Source organism: Meleagris gallopavo, chromosome 2, assembly GCF_905368555.1.
Source record: "Meleagris gallopavo chromosome 2, MGAL_WU_HG_1.1, whole genome shotgun sequence".
NCBI classification, from domain to species: Eukaryota; Metazoa; Chordata; class Aves; order Galliformes; family Phasianidae; genus Meleagris; species Meleagris gallopavo.
In genome coordinates this window covers 69,836,066-69,862,986 of record NC_139405.1, presented here as the reverse complement: position 1 = coordinate 69,862,986, position 26,921 = coordinate 69,836,066, and the positions used below count along the sequence as shown (strand labels likewise).

Genomic DNA, 26,921 nt, shown 5'->3' with positions numbered 1-26,921 from the left:
CTCAAACTATAATGGATTTCTTTTTATCCAGCCTTCTCTAACAATCATCATTAATTCTTGTCTTTTACATAGCTATTCTCCGTCACTTCACTGCTACATTTAGCCAACTTCAGATAAAGATGTAAGAGGGTTTTGTTTATATACCAAAAAAGAAAGCAGCAAGCTAGTACTGGCAAATTTGAAAAGCGAGTATTTTATAAGTATAAATGTGTATGGCAGAAGGAAAATTAATTTAAAACACAGCAAGAGTTTGAAATAGCTTCATGGTAGAAGGACTAAATACAAATTTTGCTACTGTTTTGCCAATTACAGAATATGATCAGGACAGGGAAATTCATCCAGATCTGAGCTGAAATATTCAAGGAAGCACACACAAGGCATATTCAGACTTACCGCTTTGACAATAAATAAATAAAAATCATAACAAAAAAAGTCAAGCAACACATTATTCCTAAAACACTGATTATAGAACTTCTGTAGAAGACTCCAAAGCATCTCTACGACTTGAAACAAACTGGAAAAGGATCCATCAGAAAATATGCTTTGTTTGTTTAAATTGGCATATTGGAGATGGTTTTAGAAGAGGAAGGCATCCTTCTGCTCCTGTTTTCCCATATACACTCAAGAACTATCCATATCAAAGCTATTTGAACTGGTCGGAATAGCAGAATGGCACAAAGAAGCACTAAAGATACATGCCACATCTTACTTCAGGACCAGAGGCAGATGCTACCATAAGACAGCATTTCTCATTTCATTTAAGTTCTTTCCTTTTGAGCCCCTAACTCACTAGGGATAAAAAGACATATCCTAGTCTCCAGAGAGCTCACACAGCTCAAACAGAATCAAACTCGTGGTACTACACATGACAATCTCTGCAATACTTACATAAAAATCACTTCATTTTGCCTTCGTGATTTGTGAACAGAATGCAGTATTAATTTGCTGCAGCAGTTTGAGAACAGTCTACGTAATCTAGCAAGCCTTCTACTGTCTAAAAAGGAGGGAGGCTTTGAGAACATTTTAAACAGATAAGTGAAACTGAGATCACTGTCCAAGACAGAGAGAAGAAGGGAAACAATATAGAAGACCAACAACAATGGCCTGTTCTAACTGACTGATAGATTGTCTCACACCTATTGGGAGCTTGCCAGAGAACACAGGTAGGAAACAATCATAAAGAGCTAAACCAAGAGGTAAGAGTAAGTGCTAGGATGTGGCAATTAAGTTACACATCTGTCACCATCTACCACTGATAGTAGAAATGGTGACAATGGAAGAAAGAAATGGCAAAGAGCAGAAATAACTGAACTTGAGGACTAGTCTGCAAGGCCAACATTTTACTAATCACCAGATGTATTTTCATATAGGGAATAAATAGGGAGTAAATCACTGCTTTCTAATTAAGGTATTAAGAACTGGCACAGAATCCTGATGTTTCAAAATGCAGTTCTCTATCTTCTCATTTGCTTAGACTTTCAAAACATCTCAAAGTCCATTCAAAAGACTTTGTCATTTCAGAAAAACTTCTGACTTTTGCTGGATTCTTTAAGTCTTATTTCCCAGTAATTAACTAAGGAAAAAACAACGTGAACTTCTATGATGTAAAAATCTAAACAACTGAACCACAAGGTAACTCATGAAAATTGATTTATGAGCTAGAGAGGAAATAAACACTTCTTCTTGGATCCAACTTCAATCAAGTGAATGTAGAGCCTGGCATCTTCAGATAAAACACAAAATTTGCCTTCTTTTTTAATAGTCACACTACACAAGTAATCTTGATCAAAGTCTAATAAGTAAACATGAGTTTTAAAAAAAAAAACAACACAGTTTATCTTACTCAAGAGGGAAAGAGGTGTAAAAGTTTGTGCAAAGTAGCCTCACTACTACTATCAATCTTACACTGGAAAGCTCTTCATAGCAACAGATTGACTGTCTAAATCAAAGAGCAGAAAAGAGAAAACTAGGAGCTCTGTTGATTTAAAACTATCCTGTATCTAGTAGGAGAAAAGAAGCATCACAGCAGAGACATGTTTAAGAAACAGTGCCCTTTTGCTAGACTCCCACTTTTCTACAGTAGTTTTATTTATTTATTTATTTTGATGGTATACATTAAGATTATTGTCAGACAGGAATGGCTAAATCAGCTGCAAAACAGGAAAATTCACTATACCAATAGTACTTAAAGTTAACACAATTCCCAAGTTAGCATGTTCAAATGGAGACACAATGCTTAATGACTGCTTATTATAGTTGCTTTGCAGTATTCACTCACAAAGTAAAAATTTATTACTTTTCACAGAAATGCAGTTTTCTAACACACATAGCATTCATTTCTCATGACAGAATTTAGGGTACCTGCCCTGCAACTTTATGGAATATTTCCATAAATAATCAAACACTATAAGCAGTGGTCAAAGAAAAACAGTTTTTCTATAAAACAAAGCTTAAGAAAGCTGTGAATCCTTGAAGTGATGAAGACCCTCACCCTGACCAAATGCAGTGATTCTCTGGACAAATAAATCTAGTGTAAGCTGCACAGAAATTCCTAATACTCACTATAGAAAAGGAAAACTTCCCCATAAAACCTATGGGAAGGCATGCTCAATCCATCTTCCATGGGCTGCATGCAGCCCAGCCCAGCCTATCCTGTGGCTACTACTTGCCCTGCGTCATCATGGCAGCAGCTCTTCCTCACTGCATAGCCCAGCTCAGCCCCAGGCATGCACCCATCACTCAGCAACAATCAAACATCAGTGTGTCATTGGCACTGTCTGGGCTGAAATCAGGACAGGAGACAGATGCAGTACACACTGCTAAGTCAAGATACGACAAAAGTTTATGGATTTTGATACACTGGCTAAACACAGTCTTGTGAACAGCGACAAACAGGCAGCCAGCCCTGTCTTCCACTTTGATAAAAGAATTAGAAAATAGGTTTCAAGATTTAAAAAAAAATAATGTATTTGTAACTTCACTTTCCAGGCAACATAAATACAGTATCTGCAAAAAAGAAAGTTATCTCTTGCTTCAAAAATCTTGCCTTATTCATGTCATTGTTTTTTAGCAGTACGCACCTTTGTGAACAACTGTTCTCAAGGATAAAGCACAGAAAGTGTGAAATTTCAAAAAGAAAAAAACAACTCTGATGAGCACTCTGAGAAGTCACTAAGAATTGCAATCACTGCCATTAAACTAGATACTGATGCATTACTTTCACTAAAACAAGGTCCAATCATGCTTTTGTTGCTTTTCTTTTTATGTTGCAATATAAAAATTAGAAGAATAAGCTTTGTTATTTCTATACATTAACTACATTATAATATTTTATACGTGGTCCAAGATACTTCCTCTTCATTCAGTGCAGCTGAGGCAAGCCCAATGGTTGGACATCCATGCTTTATGCTTTACAAGAAGCTGTGTAATCTCTAAGAAAAACATTGTTACCAATACACTTTCCTTTCTGCACTGCATTAACACATTTATTCACAACATTTTTATATCTTTTGCAGTTACATTACTTAGTTAATTCTTGATACATTCTATTTTTACAGGAAACACACAAACTTTGAACTTTCTATTCATTCCATTTGTAGTACTTAAATAAGGGATCATAACTCTTGTCCTCCAGGCTGCCCCACATTTGCTCATCCATGCTTTTAGCGTATAGTTCTCTCAACACACAAAATAATAGCAATTTGTGTTTGGTCTTTGCATAGTGAACATTCTCATACATGAGCTGAACTCTTTTTCTTCTGTGTGGTCTCCAGCACAAATAAACTCAGATTCCTAAATAAACTCCTAAATTGAAATTGAATATTTCTGCTCAGATATAAACTGCTAGCTACTATGTGTTGAGACATCATAGACAGCAGGAGACAAGTAACAGAAATCTGAACAGGTAGAGAGCTGAAAACTTTAAAAATAAGCCTTTTCATAACTCATTGGTTTCTAGTCAGCCTAATTTTAAGATAATACCCCTTTTAATTGCTAAAACATAACGCAAAATGATTGCAACTACGAAGTTATCCTCAACCTCCTCCTGCTTCCAAAAATGATGCTTTCTTCTGATACAATAATACTTACCCTATTCCAATTCAGAAGCAAAGAACCACAGAACGGTAGGGGCTAGAAGGGACCTCGAGAGATCATCTAGTCCAACCCCCCTGCCAAAACAAGCTTCCTACAGGAGTTTGCACAGGTAGGTTTCCAGGCAGGTCTGGAATGTCTCCACAGGAGACCCCACCACCTCTCTGGGCAGCCTGTTTCAGTGCTCCAGCACCCTACCATGTAGAAGTTCACAGGTATTTGTGTGTAACTTCCTATGCTTCAGTTTGTGGCCATTTCCCCTTGTCCCATCACCACGCACTGCTGAAAAGAGTCTGGCCTTCTCCCTTTGCCTCCCGCACCTTAGATATTTATAGACATTGATTAATTCAAAAATTATACATTCTGTAGCAAAAAGAAAGACAACAAATGGACAGGTTACTGTGACTGGGGCCTGGCTCAACATTGGTTTGGGCCCTAACAGTTTCTTCTCTTTCTTTCTTAGGAAGGCTTGCCATCTCAGCTTTCCAGCTCTTTTATGTTAGGAGCTGCTCTCAAACTGCAGAGGGTAAGCATTTAGGGGTTTTATTACCTTTTTTGAGGACTGAGAAACATGAATTCATTGAATTGTGATCCATTCATTGTTCTGTCACAGTTAACTGTTATTTCCTTATGCTCTGCCTGGAACATATTCATACCCAGAAATATAGGAGCAAGATAAGTGTTTACTACAAATTTTAATATTAAAAAAAAGCCACAAAGACTCTCCCATAGAACAGGCTCATTTTATTCTTGCTGTTAAAATCATTCATAGTACTGAACTTACATTTCATCACGAAAGAACGAAAAAATTAGTTACAGACATCAACTGAAAATGCTGAATATTCCTGCTACTTGCCTCTCAAGAGAAAATTGAGAAAATTCTTTTCCTCTTGCCTTAAGAGGAAAGAATTTTAGACACAATATTTAATTCTAGAATGAGAGTGGAGAATAAAAAGAACTATGATCCAGTCCTTGCAATTTGTATAGTTTAAGAAGCTAATTATTAAGTTTTGTTCCAAATGAAACACTCTCCATTAATCAAAGCCAGGAGTTATTGCAGGGTCATATCCAATCTAATAGCCCACAGGATAAAATTTGTAGCATTCAAATGCCAACTAGAATTAATAAATCTTAGAAGGATAGTATAGTTGGGGACTATTTTGATGACAGCATAATGGCATCTTTTAATGAAGAACTTACTGAAGTAACAGCAAGTTCTATTAGATATTTTCAACCCTTTCTAGTCTCATAATTATTTCTAATAAATTCACTTCCTCTGCTTATCTCAATTGCTCATCCCAACAACAGGACAAAAAAGAAATCTATGCTGGAGATAAAGAGAGACTGGGTTTGAAGAGCAGACATGTTTCTGGCATTTTAAACCCATAACCCAAATGCTGTTAATAATTTAGTATGACTGCAGAAAATAAGGTTAAGTGCTGAGTAACATTGCAAGCTATTTAAAAAAAAATTAAAAAAGGTTGGGTGCAGGTCTCAGATCACAGATACTCAGAACATAAGCCTTTCAGCTCAGCATAGTAGGAAAAAGATCTGTATAATCTTGTTTGGACAACTTTGTATGGCCCTGAGAGGAAGTGGCACAAAGTGGTATAACTCTGTAGTCCACGTCCTCATCACGTTATACACATTATTATACATTATTCTGGTATGAAATGTCAATATCCTAGATCCTGAGAGGAGGCAAAGGAATTTAGCAAAAATTGTCAGCTGCCTTTTTATTAAGTTATTATGAGGCAAACTAGACAGCAGCCAACAGTTGGAGAGGCTGTGTATCGGTCAGCACTATCTTGAATACCAGCCAAACTATTACGTCCCTTGAAGCAGTAACACATTGCGCCCAAAAGGCAACCCTGAATGTCTTCAATAAAAGTAGCAGATGACTTCAGCTACTACTCAGTGACCATGAATACACAGTTGATGTGATATATGGTCACTCTCATTCGTTTGAATGATTTTTTTAAATTTCATTTTATGTGCACAGCCTTAATATCTGGAAGAAAGTGTGATAAGTAATCAATCTAGGAACCAGAAGACAAGATGTGTCACATTGCATTAGAATGGTGAGGCATGGTCCCCATGCTAGTAATTTTTACTGAGTATATGCTAGTTATATAGAAAAGGCAAGGAAACAGAGATCTGCAGAAAGCAGTCTATCTACCAGAGCACCTAATAAACAAGAAGCTGAATCTCAATGATACATACAAAGGAAATTATTTTTGGGTCAGGCTTAGCCATAAAAAGTCCATCCATACTGTTGAACTTAAAATCTTGTAGCTGTATTGAACTAACTATTGTAATATTAAAAGTAATATTCACATCACAATTTTACAAGCTACAATTTAGAAGAGGTCTTAGAATAATCATCTCCCTACGCTGACCTCAAATATGAGGTAGAGAACCATGAACTCTGTGCTTACATGAAATTATCTCCCACTCAAGGGCATCTTCTTGATTTCTGTCCTTCTGTGAGGCGGGAGGGAATTCAAAAAGTTCCAGAAAGTTTTTTTTTCAACTGCAAACAACAGGCCAGGAAGAATCCTGTTGCCCTGCTTGAGTCTGCATACTATGTGGGTCTGCACCAATAAATGAAACAATACCAACCAGGGCATCTCCCTACACATGTACACAATTTTTTTCAGTACCACATCACTAAATGCAGGTGTAGCAATGTTAGGTCTTGTTCACAAATGATTGTTTTTTACAAGACAAATTTTGAAACAGACTTGCAAAAATCCTCTCCATAGCATGGTCTCAATTTTCATCAGTTCTAGAAACTACTTAGTAACTGACAAATTCTTCATTTAAAGAAGTATAGAGAAACTTCAACATTTTTCTTGGACTAGAGGCTGCAAAGGCTGCCTTGATTAAATAACAAAAGACTTATTTTTTGAGTACACAGCCTAGCACACTAATTCCACCTAGAGAGAAGTGATATTCTAATTACACCAAGCCTTTCTACCTAGCAGACTTGTATAGTCTGAGCAAACTCAGCCTAACTGCCTTGCATCGGAATTAAACAATGGATGAGCACTTCCAATGCTTCGAGGATGAGCTGCTGAGTATTCATGTGCAGAACACTCAGGGATCACTATGACAGAACAATGTGCCTGTACAGCAAACTAGTCATCAGACAGCCTCAAGCAAAGTTAAGTGCCAGCTTCATAAGGGGGAAAGAAAAGTTCCCACTTGTCACAATAGAAGTCCTAAAAGTCCCTATGTGAAAGGAGTAGGGTTTAAATTTTTGGATTTCACTTTCAGTGGATTATGAGAAAAAAAATAATAAATTAAATACAAAGTCGGAAACTAGAAGAAAATAACAGCAATATTCTAGGAGTACCATTAAAATAAAGGCAATAAATAAACTTCTTATTTATAAGACAATACACGGCTGATTAAAAAAGGTTTTTATATAACACTGACTTTGGGAAAGATACATGGAAAGATAATGCACTGATAATAAATTCTTGCATGACATTCAACTTCTGGTTACTTTGTTAATAAACTTGCAGAGCAACAAGATGCACTGGAAAGGTGGTTTACGCATTAGACATTTTTAGATCAGCAATACAATAAGTGGTAATAAATACACAACCAATTATTCTTTGCAATAGCCTCTCTTCCATATGTTGGCATTACCCTCTTATTTCTGTATTTCACAAAGAAAAGTTTCCAAAGAATAAAATACAAATTTCACTGCAACTACACACTTGCACAAATGCATGAAAGAAAAAAATCCAGAAGGAATATCACAACATGGTAATTTCACAGACTACAAGTACCAGGCATTAGGAGCATGAGACTTTTTTTTTTTTTAATCAAACTGAAATCTAAAGTTAAAACATTGAAATTGATCAACTACAGGGAAAAAGAATGGTAGTTATCTTTTCTTTTGGAAAGAAATAAAAATTGTATTTCAGTACACCTAAATGGGCCTAAAACAGTCATCTTATTCATATAATTTCCTTTTTGTTCTTGTTATAGATATCTCCTAAATGTTCTTACATAAAAAATAGCATAACTTGAGACAGCATAATTCTAAAATATTTGTTGAAAAGCCACAAATGTCAGACTATTGATTTGCCTTTTAAAAAGCACACCTTGAAGATCAATTTCAGTGTAGAAACATCTGCTGCTATAGGATTCCTTAAGCTAGTATCTATCTTCAGTGGTATTCTGGGATCAGCTATTTATCAATTTTCAAAAAAACCCCAAACCCTAAAATTAGCTAATCACTGCATTTGAGAAGAATGGGCAGCAGGTGCCATTTCTAACTACTATAGGCTCACTTGGAATTACTGAATGATTATTTGTAAAGATGCTACACAGATGCTTGGTCATCCTATACCTCTGCTATCAATTTACAATCACAATGTACAAGGATACACCAAAAAGCTGAGCATCTATCTCATGTTGCTTAACAGAGGTGGATGACAAAGAGTGACAAGCAACTCTAATCCCAAAATCTAGATCCCTCTCAATTAGAATAGTAAAGTCTCAGTTTTAATATTGTCCAACGAAACTCGACAGTCCCGGCCATCTTCCTCCGGGCTGTGCTGTGGAAGACCATAAACCCCTGCAGATATTGGTGAGCCCCAGGCTCTGCTTTCCAGCACCAGCCTTGCGATGTGCCCAAGTGGGCAAGAAGCTAAAAAAGGCAAGATTTTACCCGAAACACTGCTTTTGGGTTATTTTAGATGCAAAGAAGTGCTTCAGTCAAGGAAAGATGAATTTTAAGCTTAGCTTACCATGGAAAAAAGCCTACAAAAATCACTGTGATTTTTCACAAGTGAACTACCAAACAGGTTTTGAGCCCCTGGTTACTTCCAAATTCAACAAATACAAATTTTCAGAAATAGTAAGTAGCCTGTAAAGAAGATCGATCCAAGCCATCGCTCTTCTTGCCTTTTTATTCTGTGAATGACAGCAGTGTGCACCAGCACAAACTCCATCAGCCAGCAAAACCCTGCGGACATGGGAAAATTGAAACCATGGAATACTAAGAGCCACAGGAAATCCAGATACGTGAATTTTAAGACTCAACTGTCAGTTTGGGTTTGTTTTTTTTCCCCCCTATAAAATGATTTGGTAGAATATAATGTTGTATCTCTAGTTAACTAAATCAGCCTCCATCTTCCAGGCTCCATCTGACCATGTCTTGCAGACCTTGTGAGCCCTTATGTCTCTATTTGTATTTGAAAAGAGCATCTCAGCATGAAAAGAAACTTTTAGGCAAAAATCCTATCAACTACAGGGTGGCTCACTCTAGAAGCAAATCTCATTATGTTTAATGACATATTGAAGCTGATTCAAAAGTTACAATTAATAGATCAAGCCTCATGCTACCTCAGAGATATAACAGGCGCTCTCACAGTACAAAACTTCACAAAAGTAAACGAGTTGATAGGAGAAGTTACTGACAGAAAGGAGATCAACCAGCTACTAATACCAGGATGAACCCTAGCATCTCCTGGCTCTCACTGTGGCTTTTTCATCATTTCTTATGTTCTGTACTCAAAAAAAAAACAGCACTCAAACTCTATTCTTCAGTTTGGTTTCTTATGAAGGGAGACAGCATGGACCTGTTTTTACAAAAAGACAGTTTCGTGTCATCCTTGAGGTTTCAACAGTTCTTGGACATCAACAGAGCTGTATACGTCAGACTGATTTCAAAGAGAAGGCTGAAACTGAAAAAGGATAAAACTGTAACAAAAATAACTAGATTATTTTCTCTGTATCAGTGGTGAACAGATAAGCTTTATGGTCAAGAATAATGACACCCAAGCTTTGCAAAAATCTTAGTAAATTTAATAAAATTTTAAAGAAAAGAATAGGAGCTTGAAAAGGCAGACTCAAACCACGTTAGAAGCTTTGATGATAAGATAAAGATAAACCACCACAGGGGTGATCCATATATGCATGTACTTTCTCATAATGGGTACTGCTCTCTATGAACAGGGAATAAATTTTGTGATATGCTAATTTGTTAGGGCAAGAATGCCCTTTTACTGAACAAAAGGGAGAGCCACTTTGACACTTAAAAGCAAATACATTTTATGAGACAGGTTGATCTGAAAATAACTCAGATGCAGAAGTACATGTGCAGACAAAATTAAAAGATACTGCTGTAGGGTCATGATACAGTGAGGAAAATACAGATTAAGTTACTTCAACGAAGTATAATATCCAAAATTTACAGGTGATGTATAACATGACCTCACAACAGAACTAGTGCTTTTATTGATTTTTAACTAATAAATATTTTCTAGGAAAGACAGCTTGCATTTTGATTATTTTTTCTGCTTTGCAAAGAAATTCCTATACTAAACCTCTGCGTGATGGTTTTTAAGATGACAAACCTAACAAATTAACTTCAATTAATGGAAGCAACACAACAGTAAAACAAATTGAGGTTGTCCTCAGTGAAGACTCAGGCAAAACTCTCACAGCCTCTGAAGACAAAAGAGGAGATGACAGCAGCAGTAGTAACAGAAAGTATTAATCTAAGTTATTAAAAAAATTATTCTATTATTTACTCCTGATCTTTACTATGTTCCAAATACAAAGGGACTTGAAAAAATTACTAGATATTATTTGCTCCATATTTTCTAACAAAATTCTGATCTTGTATAGGTGGGAATTCATAGTCATTTGTGAGCAGTCACAAAAGAACCCTAGATAGACTTCCTAAATAAACAGCTCACTTTATAGTTACCAGTAGAGTAGCAAAAATCATTGTTAAGGCTGGTTGAAGAAGTCTTCAAGAGCAGAAGATGAACATTTCTGGAAGTCAACATAAGCCATCTCTAACAAGCAAAAAAACTTGATTCGGTTTTTAGGTAACATTTTAACCACCACTTTAGCCTTTAATACTGGGGGATGGGAAGGACACCAAATTGAAAGACAAGTGGCTCAATAACAATGAAAAATTAGTATGAATAGAAGAAACTATGTGACAGGTCAATTTCCATTACTAAGCAGTACTAGGAGTCTTAGCTACGCCCTACATAAAAATGAATATTGAAAATTTATTGAAATAATTACTCCTGTTTCTCAACGTTTGCTTAAAACCCTCACAGGCAACTGAATTCCCATATCCAAATTGAGCAGAAAATTTATAGCATCTGGAAGCTGTCTGTGCAGTATTTAAAAAGCCAGTGCATTAACACAATGATTTTCAAATATCAAATTGGTCATAATATTAACTGAGAATATAATGAAACTTTATGGTTTTGGATTTGAAAACCATCTCACACAGGCCACACAATTGCTCTAATAGTTCTGAGTTGATGATGATGCACATTAGTTAATAATGAAAATTGCTATTATTGCAAAAGCTATGAGAGCAACAGAATTTGAAAGTTAACTAAAAGTCTCGATGAGATCTCGCCTCACTAGTAAGAACAACCAGTATTTACAAAACGTTTGTATTATGCTGTCATTATACTGCTGTCCCCTTCATCCGAGTGCCTTTTCCTGTAAGCCACAGTCCATTGATACATTACACCCACACTAAATATGTTTATATTACTGCTACTTTTCATCAAGCCAGACTGGTAATTATTTTTTCACATTTCATTTCCTCAGTTTTATTTCACATGCTACATTCTACACTACTCACCTCCTGCAAACACTTTTCCAATTATTTTTTAGCACCTTCTATATGTAGCAACATTGAATTCATTTGATAAAAACTGTTCTCCCTATCAACATGTGGTGCCCTATTAACACATTCTCTACCTCAGACCAGCAATGAAATACAGTTGTAATACTGAAAGTGACTGGCAGTGCTTACAAATTAATTTCCTTTCTATGAGATAGAAACATACAGACCTTACTAACCTAAGTCACTTTTCCATTTTGAATAAAAAGTAAATTTTTGTTAGAAGTCTTATGCATTTATTACTACATCTGCTGCATCATTTGTTCAAGACTATAGTTTAACCCAGTGAATTTTACTGTGTTAACAGTTAAAATCAGTTGAGAGTTAACCAGCGAGTCTGTATCCACATAAATTCCTTTGTGGGAAAGTCTCATAAAAACAAAAGGTAAGATTTCCCAAGGCACACAGAAACACACATTAGTGAAATCCAAATTTTGTATTGGTGTTATTTTGCTGACTTGGAATGTAATATAGCAGCTGTACATGTACAAGCATTTCAGAATTCACTTTGGAAGAGTGAGTAAAAACTTAAGTACATACTAATACAAGTAATAAAATCAAAACTGTTTCAAATGGAGAACAAACATCCAAGTTATTTTTTTGATGCTAGGATTTTCTGCTTGAGGCTTTGTGTTTGCTATTACACGTCTCAAATGATCAGCATTCATCACTTTAAAGTTCTGCTCAGTTTTCAAAATATATTCACTTTTCCTCTTTCCTCCACTTTGGACAATCAAGTCAGCCACTTTCCCACTCACTGTAGTTCCTGGTTAATTTGAACTTGGAGCATCAAAGCAATCACTAGTATTCCAGAGCATCAAGCTTCTGACAAGTGGCTTTCCAGTGGCAGAACATTCATGTTTGATATTTGTAAGAACCAAGCATTGTGAAGTCTGACAGTTTCACTCCAACAAGCAGCAAAAAGATGCTTTATAGTTTGCTTAAAGAATTGCTTTTTCAAGGCAAAAATACAAGGAAAGAAAATCACATATATACTTTCACAACTTGCATTTTTCTGATGGGGAAGCTAGGTTTGTAGCCAGGGGAACATCCACACAGTGTGTGCAAATCAAACTCTGCTTGCACTCCAAGCCTATAAAAAGCATTAGCCAAATACTGAGTGCAAGCTGATTGCTCAGCATTTTTCTCTAAAGCATCTCTCTTGAGCCTGCATAGCATGCCAGAAGTGCTATCTCCAAACCAGCCCCTAACTGTCACACAAGTCCATAACAAATGAAATGAGAGCATTCTTTACAGTCAGTATTATAACGCGAACTGTGAAGAGGTCAGAGCTCTTAACATGAATTACATATTCATACTGCTCAGGGAACAATACAGACTTGAGAATTATTAACCTGAACTCAGGCTTTGAAATAACCAGAGTCTTTCTTAGGTCAGCTGTTTACTTATTTTTCTTTACTGATTTTTATTTTTAAACTAACAGCAAGAATGTATAGCTTTTACTTATAAAATATTAATGCTAAAATTCTTACTGCACTTGAAAGCAAGTATTTCAGAGTGCACAAGAAATGAGTAAATACTGAGAAGAGTGCCTGCAGTGCGTCCTACTGACAAAAAGCACACTAAATCACTAGTAGGAAATAAAGTCTGTACATTGGCTTAGTCTTATTCTCAAATAATGTGATTTTGTGTGAAGCTACATATGCACTTTCATCGCTTAAGTAGTAAGTATATGTAAGTGCTGGTTTGATTTTAAACTCTACAACATGCTTTCTTGCTGAACTGTATTTCATTTAATTTCACAGCGTTACATCTGTTTTAGCCTATACATCAAAAAAAATTGACATGTTCATATAAATAATGTTAGGCTTTTCAAGGATATTAGAAATTTTGTCTTATAAATTAATACTGTATTAATTTTCTCATAAGAGAAAAATGACCATTACAAACTCCTGTTTATTTCAGGAAACGAGATGAGCGATTTCCCTGAATAACAAACATTCATTTATAAATACCAATTTAACACATCTGTAATCAAGGTCACTTGACAATGTAATTGCAATACAAGGATTATTTATTTCCTGTACATTATAATTCATTAAATTACTCATAAGGTTAAAATACAAGTACTTTAAAGGTTTCCTCCATTTATTTATGAAGTGATTCTACTAACAAGGAATCTGTTGCAAAACAAGAAGTTTCTGACCTTCAAAAAATGTATTAGGCTAAGAAAGAATTTACACTTCATTTTGAATCAGGAGCAACAAAAAGAAGACTTATTTTAATACAAAATTAGGAATATACTTGGACTGGATGGTCTTAGAGGTCTTTTCCAGCTTTGATGATTCTATGATGCTATGAAAAGATTTCTCCAGTGACTTGCATTTCTTCAATTAAAACCAAAGAAAAACAGAATGGAGGAAATTGGAAGGAAACTCCAAAGATCACCTGGTCTTCAGGGACGGAGACTCCATCATCTTCTGACCCACACTCAAATGGAAAGAAAATATGATGTTTACATGGAATTTTCTGTATTTCAGTTAATGTCTATTGCTCCACCACAAAATCATAGAATCATAGGATGGTCTGAGTTGAAAAGGACCACAATGATCATCTAGTTTCAATCCCCCTGCTACGTGCAGGGTCACCAACCACTAGACCAGGCCGTCCAGAGCCACATCCAGCCTGGCCTTGAACACCCCCAAGAGATGGGGCATCCACAATCTCCCAGGGCAACCCATTCGAGTGTGTCACCACCCTCTCTCTGTGTGAAAAACTTCCTCCTAATATCTAACCTAAACTTCCCCTGTCTCAGTTTAAAACCATTCCCCCTTGTCCTACCAATGCCCACCCTCATAAACTGCCATTCCCCTTCCTGTTTATATGCTCCCTTCAAGTACTGGAAGGCAACAATGAGGTCTCCCTGGAGCCTTCTCTTATCCAAGCTAAACAAGCTCAGAACCCTCAACCTTTCCTCATAGGACAGGTGCTCCAGCCCTCACATCATCTTAGTGGCCCTCCTCTGGACCTGCTCCAAGAGCTCCACATTCTTCCTGTACTGGGGGCCCCAGGCCTGGATGCAGTACAAAAGCCGAGTAGAGGGAGGACAATCACCTCCCTCTCCCTGCTGCCCACCCCTTTTTTAATGCAGTCCAGAACACAGTTGGTCTCCCAAGCTGCAAGCTCACACCGCTGGCTCATGTCCAGCTTCTCATCCACCAGGACTCCCAAGTCCCTCTCCACAGGGCTGTTCTCAAGGAGATCTTCCCCCAGTTTGTATAAATACCTGGGATTGCCCCAACTCAAGTGCATCACCCTGCACTTGGCCTTATTGAACCTCATTAGGTTTTCACGGGCCCACTTCTCCAGCCTAAGTTCCTCTGGATGGTTTTCTTTCCTTCCAATGTATCGACTGCACCGCTCAGCTCGAGAAGAGTCTGGCTCCAATTTCTTTACCCCTCAACATCAGATGACATTGTTCTCATCCCCAGACTGACTATCCCCAGCTCTTGGAGCCCTCCTCATGCTCCAGATACTCCAGTCTTTCATCCCTATGTCCCTCTGCTGAACTCATTCCAGACAATATTCCCACCAGACTCCACTCTAACCTTTCAGTTTTTACTTATTCATCTTAATGCTCAAGGCAGAGCAATAAAAAAAACAATGTATCCTCCAAAATAAAGGTAATGTAAGTCACTCCAACTGTACCCTTTGTAATGGTCAAACTATAACGTCATATACAGTTACTTTTCAATTATAACTTCAACTTTGGGAGGCAAGGAAGGAAGCTTTGATCAAATAAGATGAGAACGCATCAGCTACAGAAAGCAATAGTAATCCAAGAACTACAGGACTTTTTGAAAAGTCATGATAGCTGAAGGTGAAATTTAGACAGTTCCACAAAATGTCCTTTCTTTGCAACACCGTGAGGGAATACAGCAAAAAAACAGTAACGAAGATTATCCAGTGAACTTTAAAGAATTTCATCTATTTTTCACAACAAATCACTTTATAGAGTAATGAATTACACAATATGAATATGCATATCAGAAATTCATTCAGTAGCCAATATTAAAGAGATAAAAAACAAACAAAACACCATAAACAGAGGCTTTTACACACACACACAAAAAAAACAAAAACAGTGGTAACTAAAGGGCTCGTAGGGAAAAAAAACATGACCCATTGACTACTATGCTTTTTTTTTTCTGACCACAAGTAACAAAACAGACCAGTCACAGTTCACCATGAATGATGTGCCCTCAGATTTCCAAGCTGCAGTGAAAAATTTGTCCACTGTACTTCAGCTTAAATCTGAAGAATTTCTAAAAAAAAAAAAAAAAGTCACCACTGTAGGCTGAAATACAGAGTTTTCAGACATAAAATTCCATTTCCTAGTAAAAAGAGTTGTTTGAGCAATTGGAGTAGTTTAAGTAATACAAGACATTTTCCCCATGTGCTAACGCTGAGAAGCAAGAACAAAAAAAAGAAGACACATTTACATCCAAGTTTGCCTAACTTGAGGAAACCCTATAATTAGGAATATCTTCTTATTTCCTTTTTCTTCTTAACACATCACCTAATAATAGCTTTATATAGAAATTTCCTATTCGTAAGGGACGATGCAAGTTTCCAGGAAGTGATGATGCTACGCTAGATTTGTCTGAGTAGATTGCAAAGACAGCTTAAAAGATCATTACAAGGATGGGTGAGGGAAAGCACCCTATCATCTCCTGCTATATTTCTTTTAGTTACTGGCTTATATCCCCACATCAGAGAACAACTTAAGCATTTTTAGCTTAAAAGTCTCCAGGCCTGTTTACCATTCTGTTCTCCACAGACCTGCTGACTTCACTAATAGCCCCTTACCATAACTCAAATTTCCCATTTGAGAGGGAAATTTTGAATCTTGATTACTCCCTTCCAAGTCTTAACTTCCAAACTGTTACTTTCAGTAATTTTAATTGAAATTTAAAATTGCAGTTCATCTCTAGCTAAAGAAAAATATTTCATTTTGCATTAAAGAATAAAGTAGTTAAAAAGGAAGAAGTATCGATGTGATCACTTTTATATCCAAGCTAAAAACCAGAAAGTTCCCTGTCCTTGTAGTCTGAGTACAGAATGCTCTTTCAGAAGTCTTCTAAAACTGACAAAGGAACTTGTAGTTCAGGAATACATGTACAAGTCTAACACCACTGTGAAGAGAGAGAGAGAATTTGAAAAAAAAAAAAATGAGATTTTCAAAAAAAAATCAGAGATGCAGATAAATGGAAAATTGCATAAATGCAGCATGAGTTTATTAGAGATACGTCAGTTGGTTTAACACTTCATTGATCTAGAAAGTAAATAAACAATAGTTGTCTCATATCCAGACTTCTTTTAAAATAATGCAGCATTCCACATGGGTACTTGTTAAGTTCAGGAAGCACTAATACAGTAATGAGAAGTTGGCAAGGAACTGCCTGGAGGATAAATGAAAGGAAAGGCAGTGTTGAAAATATAAAGTTCTTTAATAGTCATTTTTTAACAGTTTAATGGTTTAAAAAATGAAAAGGGACAGTTGTAGCACATGGAAAGTTACAAGAACAGCCCTCGATAAAGCCAGATATCAGATAACAAGGGCTTGTTTTAAGCACTTATGCACCAAGATTGCAGAGCACTCCGTAAGAAAGAAACTGGGACAAAGTTTTCCACATTCTTTGATTAATAAGCCTTCTCTTATTTTTTGGTATTGTCTCACTGACAGGGAAGTGATGAAAGTCCCTTCCAGATCCTGTGAAGCTTTATATAGCCTTTACTCTCCTTCACTCTTCTCTGCTCTTTCAGAAAGGCTGCTGGCAGACACAGAGAAGCTTTCTACCAGATGGCTGATTGAACAAATTAAGTTCCCCTTGCTTTTGATCCCAAGAGCATTTACATGTTAGATCCACAAAGCATATTAGCAGACACTCATGATGAGTTTAGAGTAGAGCAAGACAACATAGATGAACTCAAGCAGAAAAAAACAAACCAGTGTACTGCCACTGGTGACTAATGCAGCTAAAACAATGTTAAAAGGCAGAAGTCACAGAAACAACAGAGCTTTACATAGCAGAGAATGAGGAAAACTGTCTAAAATCTTATTCCTACATCAGTCATTCAGAGAAGCAGAAACACCACAATGGAAGAAAAAAAATTAACACACAACACTATTTTTAACAAAACAGTAAAATAATGTATTAGCTTCTGTTCCGAAAGAAGCGTGAAAGAGACTGATTTTAATATTAAAGTTACGTACAATTAATGAATGTACAGATGTTATAGTATAGCAGAGAGCTTGGCTACGTAGCTGTTACACCAAAGCAGGGAACAAAAAATGATAGGTACACTCACCTATACCCTGGGCACGCTTGGAAATCTTCAGTGGAGTGGATCTCCAGAGAGATCCTTCCCCACTGGCAGTCAGCTCTTAAATGGGTCTAGGAGAGGTGGAGCCAGGCTCCACCCCTTCCGGCAGCACAGGTGAATTGCCCTCACCTGTGCTCCCGTGGCTGACTCATTGCTCGCCTCAGGTGATCAATCAGAGGTTCAGGCCATGAGTTAGCAGTTCCCATACACATTACAATCACCTAGCTCTGATTATGACTGTATTAATGAATGGCTTTATATAGGGGCATATTTCTTCCCTAACAGGAAGAGATTTTGCCCAATTCTTGACTACTTTATTTTGACCATATCAAATCCATATTTCCTACCTTGGACACTTCTGACTTCAGGTGTACTTCATTTTGAGGTGAATGTTTCTGACCCCTGGAGTAAGGCCCCAGCACCTCCAAACTCCTCATAACCATCTTTGGTCTCCTACTGCAGTTCCTTTCAAGTGTTTATGACAAGGAAGAAGCCAACTATCAGTTTTCAGAATGATAAACTCTGAATTACTCTTAGAAATTAAATAATGGGAAATGTTTGTTTCCCCATTGTGAGATTTTGCAGTATGGTGGGATTATATTTAATTGATGGAAGTCCTGGAGCTACAGATGAAAGACAGGTTGTAATGCAAAAATGCCAGTGCTTCTTCTGTGTAAGATTTACTGATCCTCTGCCAAAAAATGCAGGCACATACTCATCTTTTTAACAGAGGGGTAACACACATTACTGGATACAACCAGCACACCCTCCACCCATCAACTCCTCTTTACTAGGGGTGGTAAGCTAGTATTACTGTCTGCCCTGGGGTTTCTCCCTCAGTTGATATTGGTGGTGGCCAGCTGGCAAGATGCCTACAATCACCCCTTAGTATCATGGCCACATGTTTATGTGTGTATATATATATATAATACCAGAAGACAATAAAGCATCACGAATCAGGATAAGCAAGGTCATTCACAGAAAGCAAGGATACTTATTTACAGCTACAGTGCAGTTTCTCAAAAACGAGTTTCTTCTAGCTAATTGCAGAAGCTGCGGGAAGTTTACTTGTATTCATAAGCTAACATGAGCCCTTTCTCATGGGTTAGTTGCCTGTTCAGGTTGTGATACGTATTTTTCCACGCACATATTGCCATTTAATGCAGAGAGCCAGAGATAGTCACAGCCATAAAGCAAACCAGAGAAGCCCAAACAGTGAACTCCATGCAACTTACTTTATAGGCAAATGAACATATCACATCATATATGCAGAAAATAGACATATGTACTACTCACATAAGACACAAACAACTATTTATAATGAATTTTTTTTTTTTTTTTGCATTACTGTTCTCCTTTTTCACATCATAGCCCAGTATTGATCCAGTCATTTATAGATATTTTAAAATTTTGTCTGGAAAATAACGTCTAATCTAATACAATCACTGACATTAATGTTTCTTATCTGTGAAAATTCTTTCCTTACGTTGAGATAAATAAATTGGACAGGTTTCTATATTTTTGCAATATAAAATAGATCTTAACATGACTTGGACTCCAGTGAGGGTTTTTTCTCTAGTAATTTCATCTCTATAGGATATTTCTCTCTGTTTTGTTATCATAAACGGATAATATATCTGTGAGTTACTGTAAAAACAGAGACAGACATCTCCAGACTACCATTCAGAAATACTTTGTAGATAAATTATAACAAGAGTTCACAAGACAAAGGGATGTAGCCTTTGAAAATATGAGAGTATAACCAAAGTGGTACTGAACAACTCAAACTTCTTCCCAGTTATTCTGGAGGAGTTAGGGACATGTTACTGAAATGCTCTCAGATGCCTCAAGCTTTCATTCCCAAGAGTAGAAACAGAGTATGAGAATTGAGAAATGCCTGCATACTTTCTTTGAATAATAACTAAATAAACAAAATCATCGATAGTTATTGGGTTAAACTCTATAGCTCTTGAGCTCTTCCTATTTTTAAATAATGATCTTGTTATCACATCATTACCATTTCATACTCATCAACAGGATCTGACACAAAGAGAATAGCACACTCCAGTATCTGTCATTTAGTTTCACAAGACTGTGTCTCCAGTGAAAAGCTAAGTCATTTCAAGTACAATAATCAATTTTCCTCTAACAGTTGCCAGTGATGCCAAATAAACAAACTGCTCCAAAGGAAGTGTGGAGTCTTCTTCAATAGGGACTACAAAGAACAAGGTATTACTTGTACCTCCCCAATCACTAGAACTGAAAGCTGCGCAGTGCTGGAGACAGAAGGGGATTTCAATTCCTTGTAGAGTTCATTAAGTAGATAAAACAAATATGGGTGTGTCTGTCCATACACTACAAAAACAATATGTCACTCCTTGAAATAAACTAAAAATGCTCAGCTTCTTAATTCTTAAACTTGAAGATCAAATAAAATTGTCCTTGAGATTCAATTCCCCAGTATCCTCACCACCAGTACATTCCTCATTAGCAACAAACAGGCTATATGTAAACTTTTTAAACAGAAAAACAAACAGAGAAGGAACCTGTTTTAAAATATGCAACTGTATGTTACCAATATGAATTTGTATTTACAGGTAATTATCCTTCCACATGAATAGTTTTTCCTTCTTGGTTCATAAGTAAAAACGTACTTTGTAGAGCCTAGAGACTTGAGAATGTATTTAACACCTTGATTAATATAAGATTTTCAGTATGCATGATCAAACGTACCATCTCATATGATGGATCTATGACCTTGCTTTAGAAATGGATTATGGTTTGAGAGCACCATCTGCTCATAATGCTGCCACCAGCAACACTGCTGTAGTAAAATAAATTCCCGTGTGAAAGCAAAATCCGAAGTCGATAAGAAACTTTAAGTCATGATTGCTTTTACAGACAGCACAATAGAAATGCCTACTACCCTTTAAAAAAGTGATCGGTTTTGAATCAGTCTGGTATCTCTTCACATGTACCATCCCCAAACCATGCAGTGAGCAGTGAATTAATGAGGTGTTACAAGGCAAGGCAGCATGTTAACCATGTTTGTACTCACAACAAGGAAAAAACTTCTTAAGGTTTCAGAAAGGTACAGGTGAGGTGGGAGAGCAGAATTAAGCAGAATGGAGAGAAAATATATATCTTAATTACTAAATATTCTTAAAAATCCAACACAAGCTACAGATTTCAGACAATCAAGTGAGACTATTTTTTCCTTTCTGGAAAGGCAAAGAAAAAAAGCGAAGCCCTGCTAAATAAGCTTCAAAAAGCTACATATACAATAACAAAGAGCACTTTTTTATTATTTAATCATAATTCCTGCAGCATCACTAAGATAGAAAATTTGTCAGAAGTGGTTGGAAGATAGCAGGAGTTCTTTCCAAATCCTATTAAAAAATAGTGTTCTCCTTCCGTACGTTCATCTTTCCTGTACACATCTTCAAAGCCTGTTTGCTAGTCTTTAAACATCCTTCCCTTTCTACCACTATGCTTATACTTCAGCTGCAGCCTCCCAGAAACTGTGTTCTGTCTGTCAAGTTCTCCCTGCTTTTCTTGTGATAAATCCTCCCTACTTCCTTATCGAAAAAAATATTAGCACCACCTGTGCAATCCAGCACATCATCTACTTCCTTTCACTTCTAGCAACAGGAAGGCTCTGAAAACTTCCCGAGAAAGTTTTCTTTGGTGCAGATTTGCAAGTTCTCATACTTTTATATGGTAGTTTAAAAGAGCAATTGCTTACAAAGAAAGTACAGGAAAGGTCAGCAAAAAAAAAAAAAAATAATAATAATAATAGCCTGTATGTTATGAGGAAAAAATTTTTTTCTATTCACAAAAAACACATGCTGTTTTCACCATCTGTCTGGTGGATTGAGATTGCTGCCATGAATTTTTTCTAGAGACAAAGCAAGCATAGATAACACTTCAGTAGTATGCTCATTGGCATAATCTAATACGAAATAATCTGGAATTTGTGCAACATTCAAATAGATACGGTATAGCTAATACTCTACTGTACCTCATTTTGAAGTTCATCACCACTCTTTGGAGAAGCAAGCATCTCATACAAAGTACAGCAGAGATCTTCTGTTGTTGGTCCTCCAGGGGTACCACCCTGAGATTCATTCAGATATTTTCCAACTTCAGACCATAAAAAAGAATCATCTACTTTTCCCAAAGACTTGAGATCAGACTTCTCATTGCAGCAGTTCTTTAGATGATCCAGCTGATTATTCAGAAATTTCTTATAATCTAAGCTTATAATTCTTTGAGCATCAGCCTCACCATTTACAGGCAGCTCCTCAGAGTGATCCAAATCGTGCATGTCAAATGAAAACACTATATTTTTACCAAAGAACACTGTGTTATCACCATTTTGCTCCTCAGCCATCTGTATGAGGGCTGTAAGCTGTTCTTCAGTGAAGTGAGAAGCAATCCGACATGTGGCATTACAAGCTGCAGTAGCAGATGATGATGGAAATGGCCCAAACATCTGCTTGATGGCCTTTGTCTCATCATGACCAACACATTCTTTCCTGTGAAATGTCTTAAAGAGAAAAACAGCTCCGCTTTCAATTGCTTCTTGTCCATTTTCAGCTCCAACTGTTAACAAAAACAAATGTAATTTTATACACTTCAAACTAATTCTCATTCATTGCTTATAACATAACTGTACTCAATTTCTCGCAGGTCTCATCAACAAAGATGTAAAATGACGACCATAACAAGAAGTAGCAATTGTTGCAAGCTACTGAATTATAAAATGCATGAAATAGTAAAGCATCTGTCTTCATTACCCCTTCTACTTATTAGAAATTCATATTAGGAATTACCATTGCTTTCTTACTTTTCCAAGAGAAAAAGCATGCCTGAGTCTTACATTCACACTAGTGTATTTACTGGCTTTTTAACGGCAACAGAATTCTGTGTTGAAACAATGTTTATTCACTGCCTAATCTGAATATTCAAACCAGACTAAACATACAGAACTCAGCTGGAAATTACTACATTCTTGCTTCTGGTACTACAAAATGCATGTATATTACAAAAATTATCCAAAGAAGTAAAAGCAAATAAATGTGTGAATTTAATCTTACTGGCTTACTTACAAAAAGTCGTACTGTGCAACTCTAAAATAATATAATTAGAGAAAAGAATGAATTTACCTTTCACATAAATATTCTCAGAAGCACTCAAGGAAAATATAAGCAAACACTATATTATTAACCTAAGTGTCAGTTAGAATGAAAAAAGACAATGGGTAAAATAAACAAAGACAGGCAGCATGATTTTCTTTTTTTTTTTTCCCCTCCTTTTCTATTTTTTTCTTTTCTCTCCCCTTGAATGTAAGAACAATATGCGTAAGTTTCTCCTATATTTTAAAAAAGTGCTTTAAGAAGCCAGGCAGACTGCTCCACCATTTTCAGAAAACTAGCATTTCTTACAAGATTTCATAATTTTTTAAAGCATCTTAAAAAGCTTAATGTCAACAACTGCTATTTTCAAGATGCCTTTATTTGGTCAATTCAGGATTGATTGGCATAATTTCAACAGAAAACAATACATTTCAAGTTAATAACACCTCCACTGCTGCTAATTCAAAAGAGCTGCTAAAGTAAACTACTTATTTTTAAAAGCTCAATATTAAATTAAAAAATACCAAAGCTGCACTTCCTGCATAATTAATTAGGTTATTTTCTTATGAGTACCCAAAACAGTGTTGTACCTTACTCTATTCTGCTGTCCAGTTATGGTCCTATGTATTCAAGTAACCAGAAACCTAACAAACAACTTCACTACTTCTCTTGAATTTCACTAAAGTGAACTATGAAAAGCTGAGAAGCTCATTAAGATATTTTGGGTTGTATTTACATAATAATTAGCTATCCAGATTAACTACATAAAGGTAAATGCACACACATTCAAGATGTGTGTAAATACTTCTCAGTGGAAATGAGGTGGTTTACTCTCCTTGTTTATCCTTAACCATAAAGGAATTAGTTTCTGATTTATTTTTTTTTTTAACTTGAAAACTTACCACCTAAATTGGGCTGCACAAACTGCACTCATATTCGTAATGTAGAAATACGTACCCATTATTTTACAAGTTTCCAGTATTAAAGCAGAAATACACCATATTAAACAAAAAGAACACTAGTACTGAAAGATTCTTCGGTTTATTTAGCGCTAGCTCTCCTATCAGTGCCTCCTATTTTGTGGAAACATCTCCTGAGAAAATAATTCCTCATCCCTCCAAATATATGTAGATAAATAAGCCAGCAAACATGGCAAGTGACACTACTCTTTTCTGTTTTCTCTTTTAAGCCATTCACATCATTTTGGTTACTAATATTTTCCCTAAGAAGTAAATTAATATTTCAGTATCCATTGCCTAGGATGAGAGTTTATTTCCTTCCAATTAAACAAAAACAGCATGCAGAGACTGTACATCTCCAATGATGATGGTTGGAATATTACTGTCCATTCATTTTGTGCCTCAGTCTCTGTATTTTTTTCTTCTGGTCATATTACATGTTTGTTCAGAAGCATCAAAGCTGATGATTTTGTCCTAACTCATTCTAACTAAATAATCATGCATTTATTTGTTTTGCCCTTTCCTTCCATTACAAAAAAAATTTACCACTATGTCTTTCAATATGCTCTATTACACTCAACCCACCATTAAAGTTTGGAGAAATATAATGTTCTCACATAAAATAATTTTGTTCCAGCAAAATGAATATTAAAAAAATAAATATCACACAGCTAGTATATGTTTCTGTCATTAAGACTGCAAATACAAGTCTGCCAAATTATTGTCATGGATAGCATTGTCAGCTAAGAATATCAGATACTGATTTTACTTATAAACTTATTCTTTTCCACCATCCAATATTTTGACCTACCTGCTATACCTCATACGGTTTTATGTTTTCTATTACAAACATGAGAGTCATATTTGTCAACCCTAACTACATTTTACTGTAGAATCTCTTACAGTTAAACTGTAACCAGTGGATATTTAAAACAACCATGCTGATCTTCTCCTCCACTTGTCCCAGGTTGCTTGTTATGAATATAAATATTCAGAATAAAAGAAAATGACACTGACAAATCTCTCTCCAGCTCTAATTCACAGTTTCTTGGGCCAGAGTGGTCCTTATTTAAATCTTAGTTTTCCTCTCCCAGGTAATTCTCACATTTAAGTAGAATGTGTGTCTCACAAGCAGTGCTTCCTCAAAAATGCATACTGAGTTTTAGGTTACATTACTTACAAAAAATAGCATAGTATCTAAAACGAAAACAAATACGAAAACTATATATTTCACTGGCTAAGAAATGAAAGCCACTACAGGACAGCTGTTTGAATCACATAAAAGAAAATGAATTAAAGGTTCACCAAAATAAAATATTTTACCTATAGTAATGAATTATAATTCCACAATAGACTTCAAGTCTTTTATTCATTTTTGTGATAACTTTTAATAAAATCATATTCCTGTTGGAAAATGTCCTATTCTTTACTCTCAATCTGTAAGGATGGTGTTAAGACAGGTAGCTATGTAGCAACACAATAGGAAAAAAGGTAATAGTTTTAAATCAAAAGAAGTTAGGTAGGTAAAGAGGAAATTCTTTGCTCAGACGGCAATGAGGTACTAGAACAGGTTGCTCAGAGAAACTGTGGATATCCTATCCCTGGATGTGTTCAAGGTCAGACTGGATGGGGCCCTGGGAAACCTGATGTAGTGCCTGATCTACTGGTTGGCAACCCTAGCTGCAGCAGGAAGGTGAAACTAAATAATCTATAAGGCCTCTTCCAACCCAAGACATTCTGTGATTCCAGGAAAAGTGGGATCCAACTGGGAAAAACTACAGAAGGATTGTTTATTTGAAAGGCCGAATGACAGTAAAAAAGCATGTAATGAGGAAAGAGAACCATAATATTTGGAAATGCAGTTTGGATACCGCAGGGGTAATCGTCAGACAACTTTACAAGTGATGACCACAAGCTAGAGTGGAACAATGAGCCAACCTATTTTTCTGACCATAGCATGTGTTCCAATCCTGGTAGCATGGCTGTCTATATTTGCTCATGAGGGGACATTTGGGACAGATAGGTCAAGTATCTCCCATAGCACCACTTCAGTGCCTGTTCCCAGTTTGATGATGTTGACATTTTCCTAATAGCCTAATCCTGATCGAGAAGACAGAAAGAGTACCATTTAATAAAATGATATCGGTAGTATGTTATTAAAATGAAGTGCTGAGAGAAATCTCATTAGCATCTCTAAATTCTTGAATGTGTTGCTAATACATTTCAAGTCCATGTGTGCAAAACAGGATTTAAAAAAAAAAAAAGCAAAAGAAAAACAACTAAATTAATAGCTATATTAATTCTATAATCACAGGATTCTCTCCTTAACCATCACACCTGTGTCTGAAACTTGTATTTTCTATTACAGCACAGCAATAAACATCTCTTAAAAATTAGTAAAAGAACATGAATTGTGTCAACAATCTCCAAAGAAGTTAAAAAGATAACATTTTCTTGATCAATTATCACTACAGCTGCCCCTTTTCTATATTTGTTGGAATAAAGAGCTGATTAAAAAAAAGCAAACAAAACATCATTTAGAGTATGGAACAGATGCACAGTGAAGTGTCCCATGAGCCAATCTGATCTCATGTCAGATTCAGTGATTTTTTTAGTTTTTTTTTCATTCTGATTTTATTTTTTTAGAATAAACGTAGCTACTTCTCCAAACAAGTTTCATTCCATGAAAGGCATCATCACGAT

General features: G+C 36.1%; 1 protein-coding gene across 1 annotated transcript in view; it reads right to left on the bottom strand.

Moving 5' to 3' along the window:
- Positions 1-26,921, bottom strand: part of ASCC3 (activating signal cointegrator 1 complex subunit 3) — a 254,014-nt gene that overhangs the window by 208,280 nt on the left and 18,813 nt on the right. Inside the window, exon 4 of the mRNA XM_085217585.1 lies at positions 22,143-22,726. Within this exon, the coding sequence (XP_085073711.1) occupies positions 22,143-22,726 (584 nt within the window). The remainder of the gene's footprint in view (positions 1-22,142; positions 22,727-26,921) is intronic.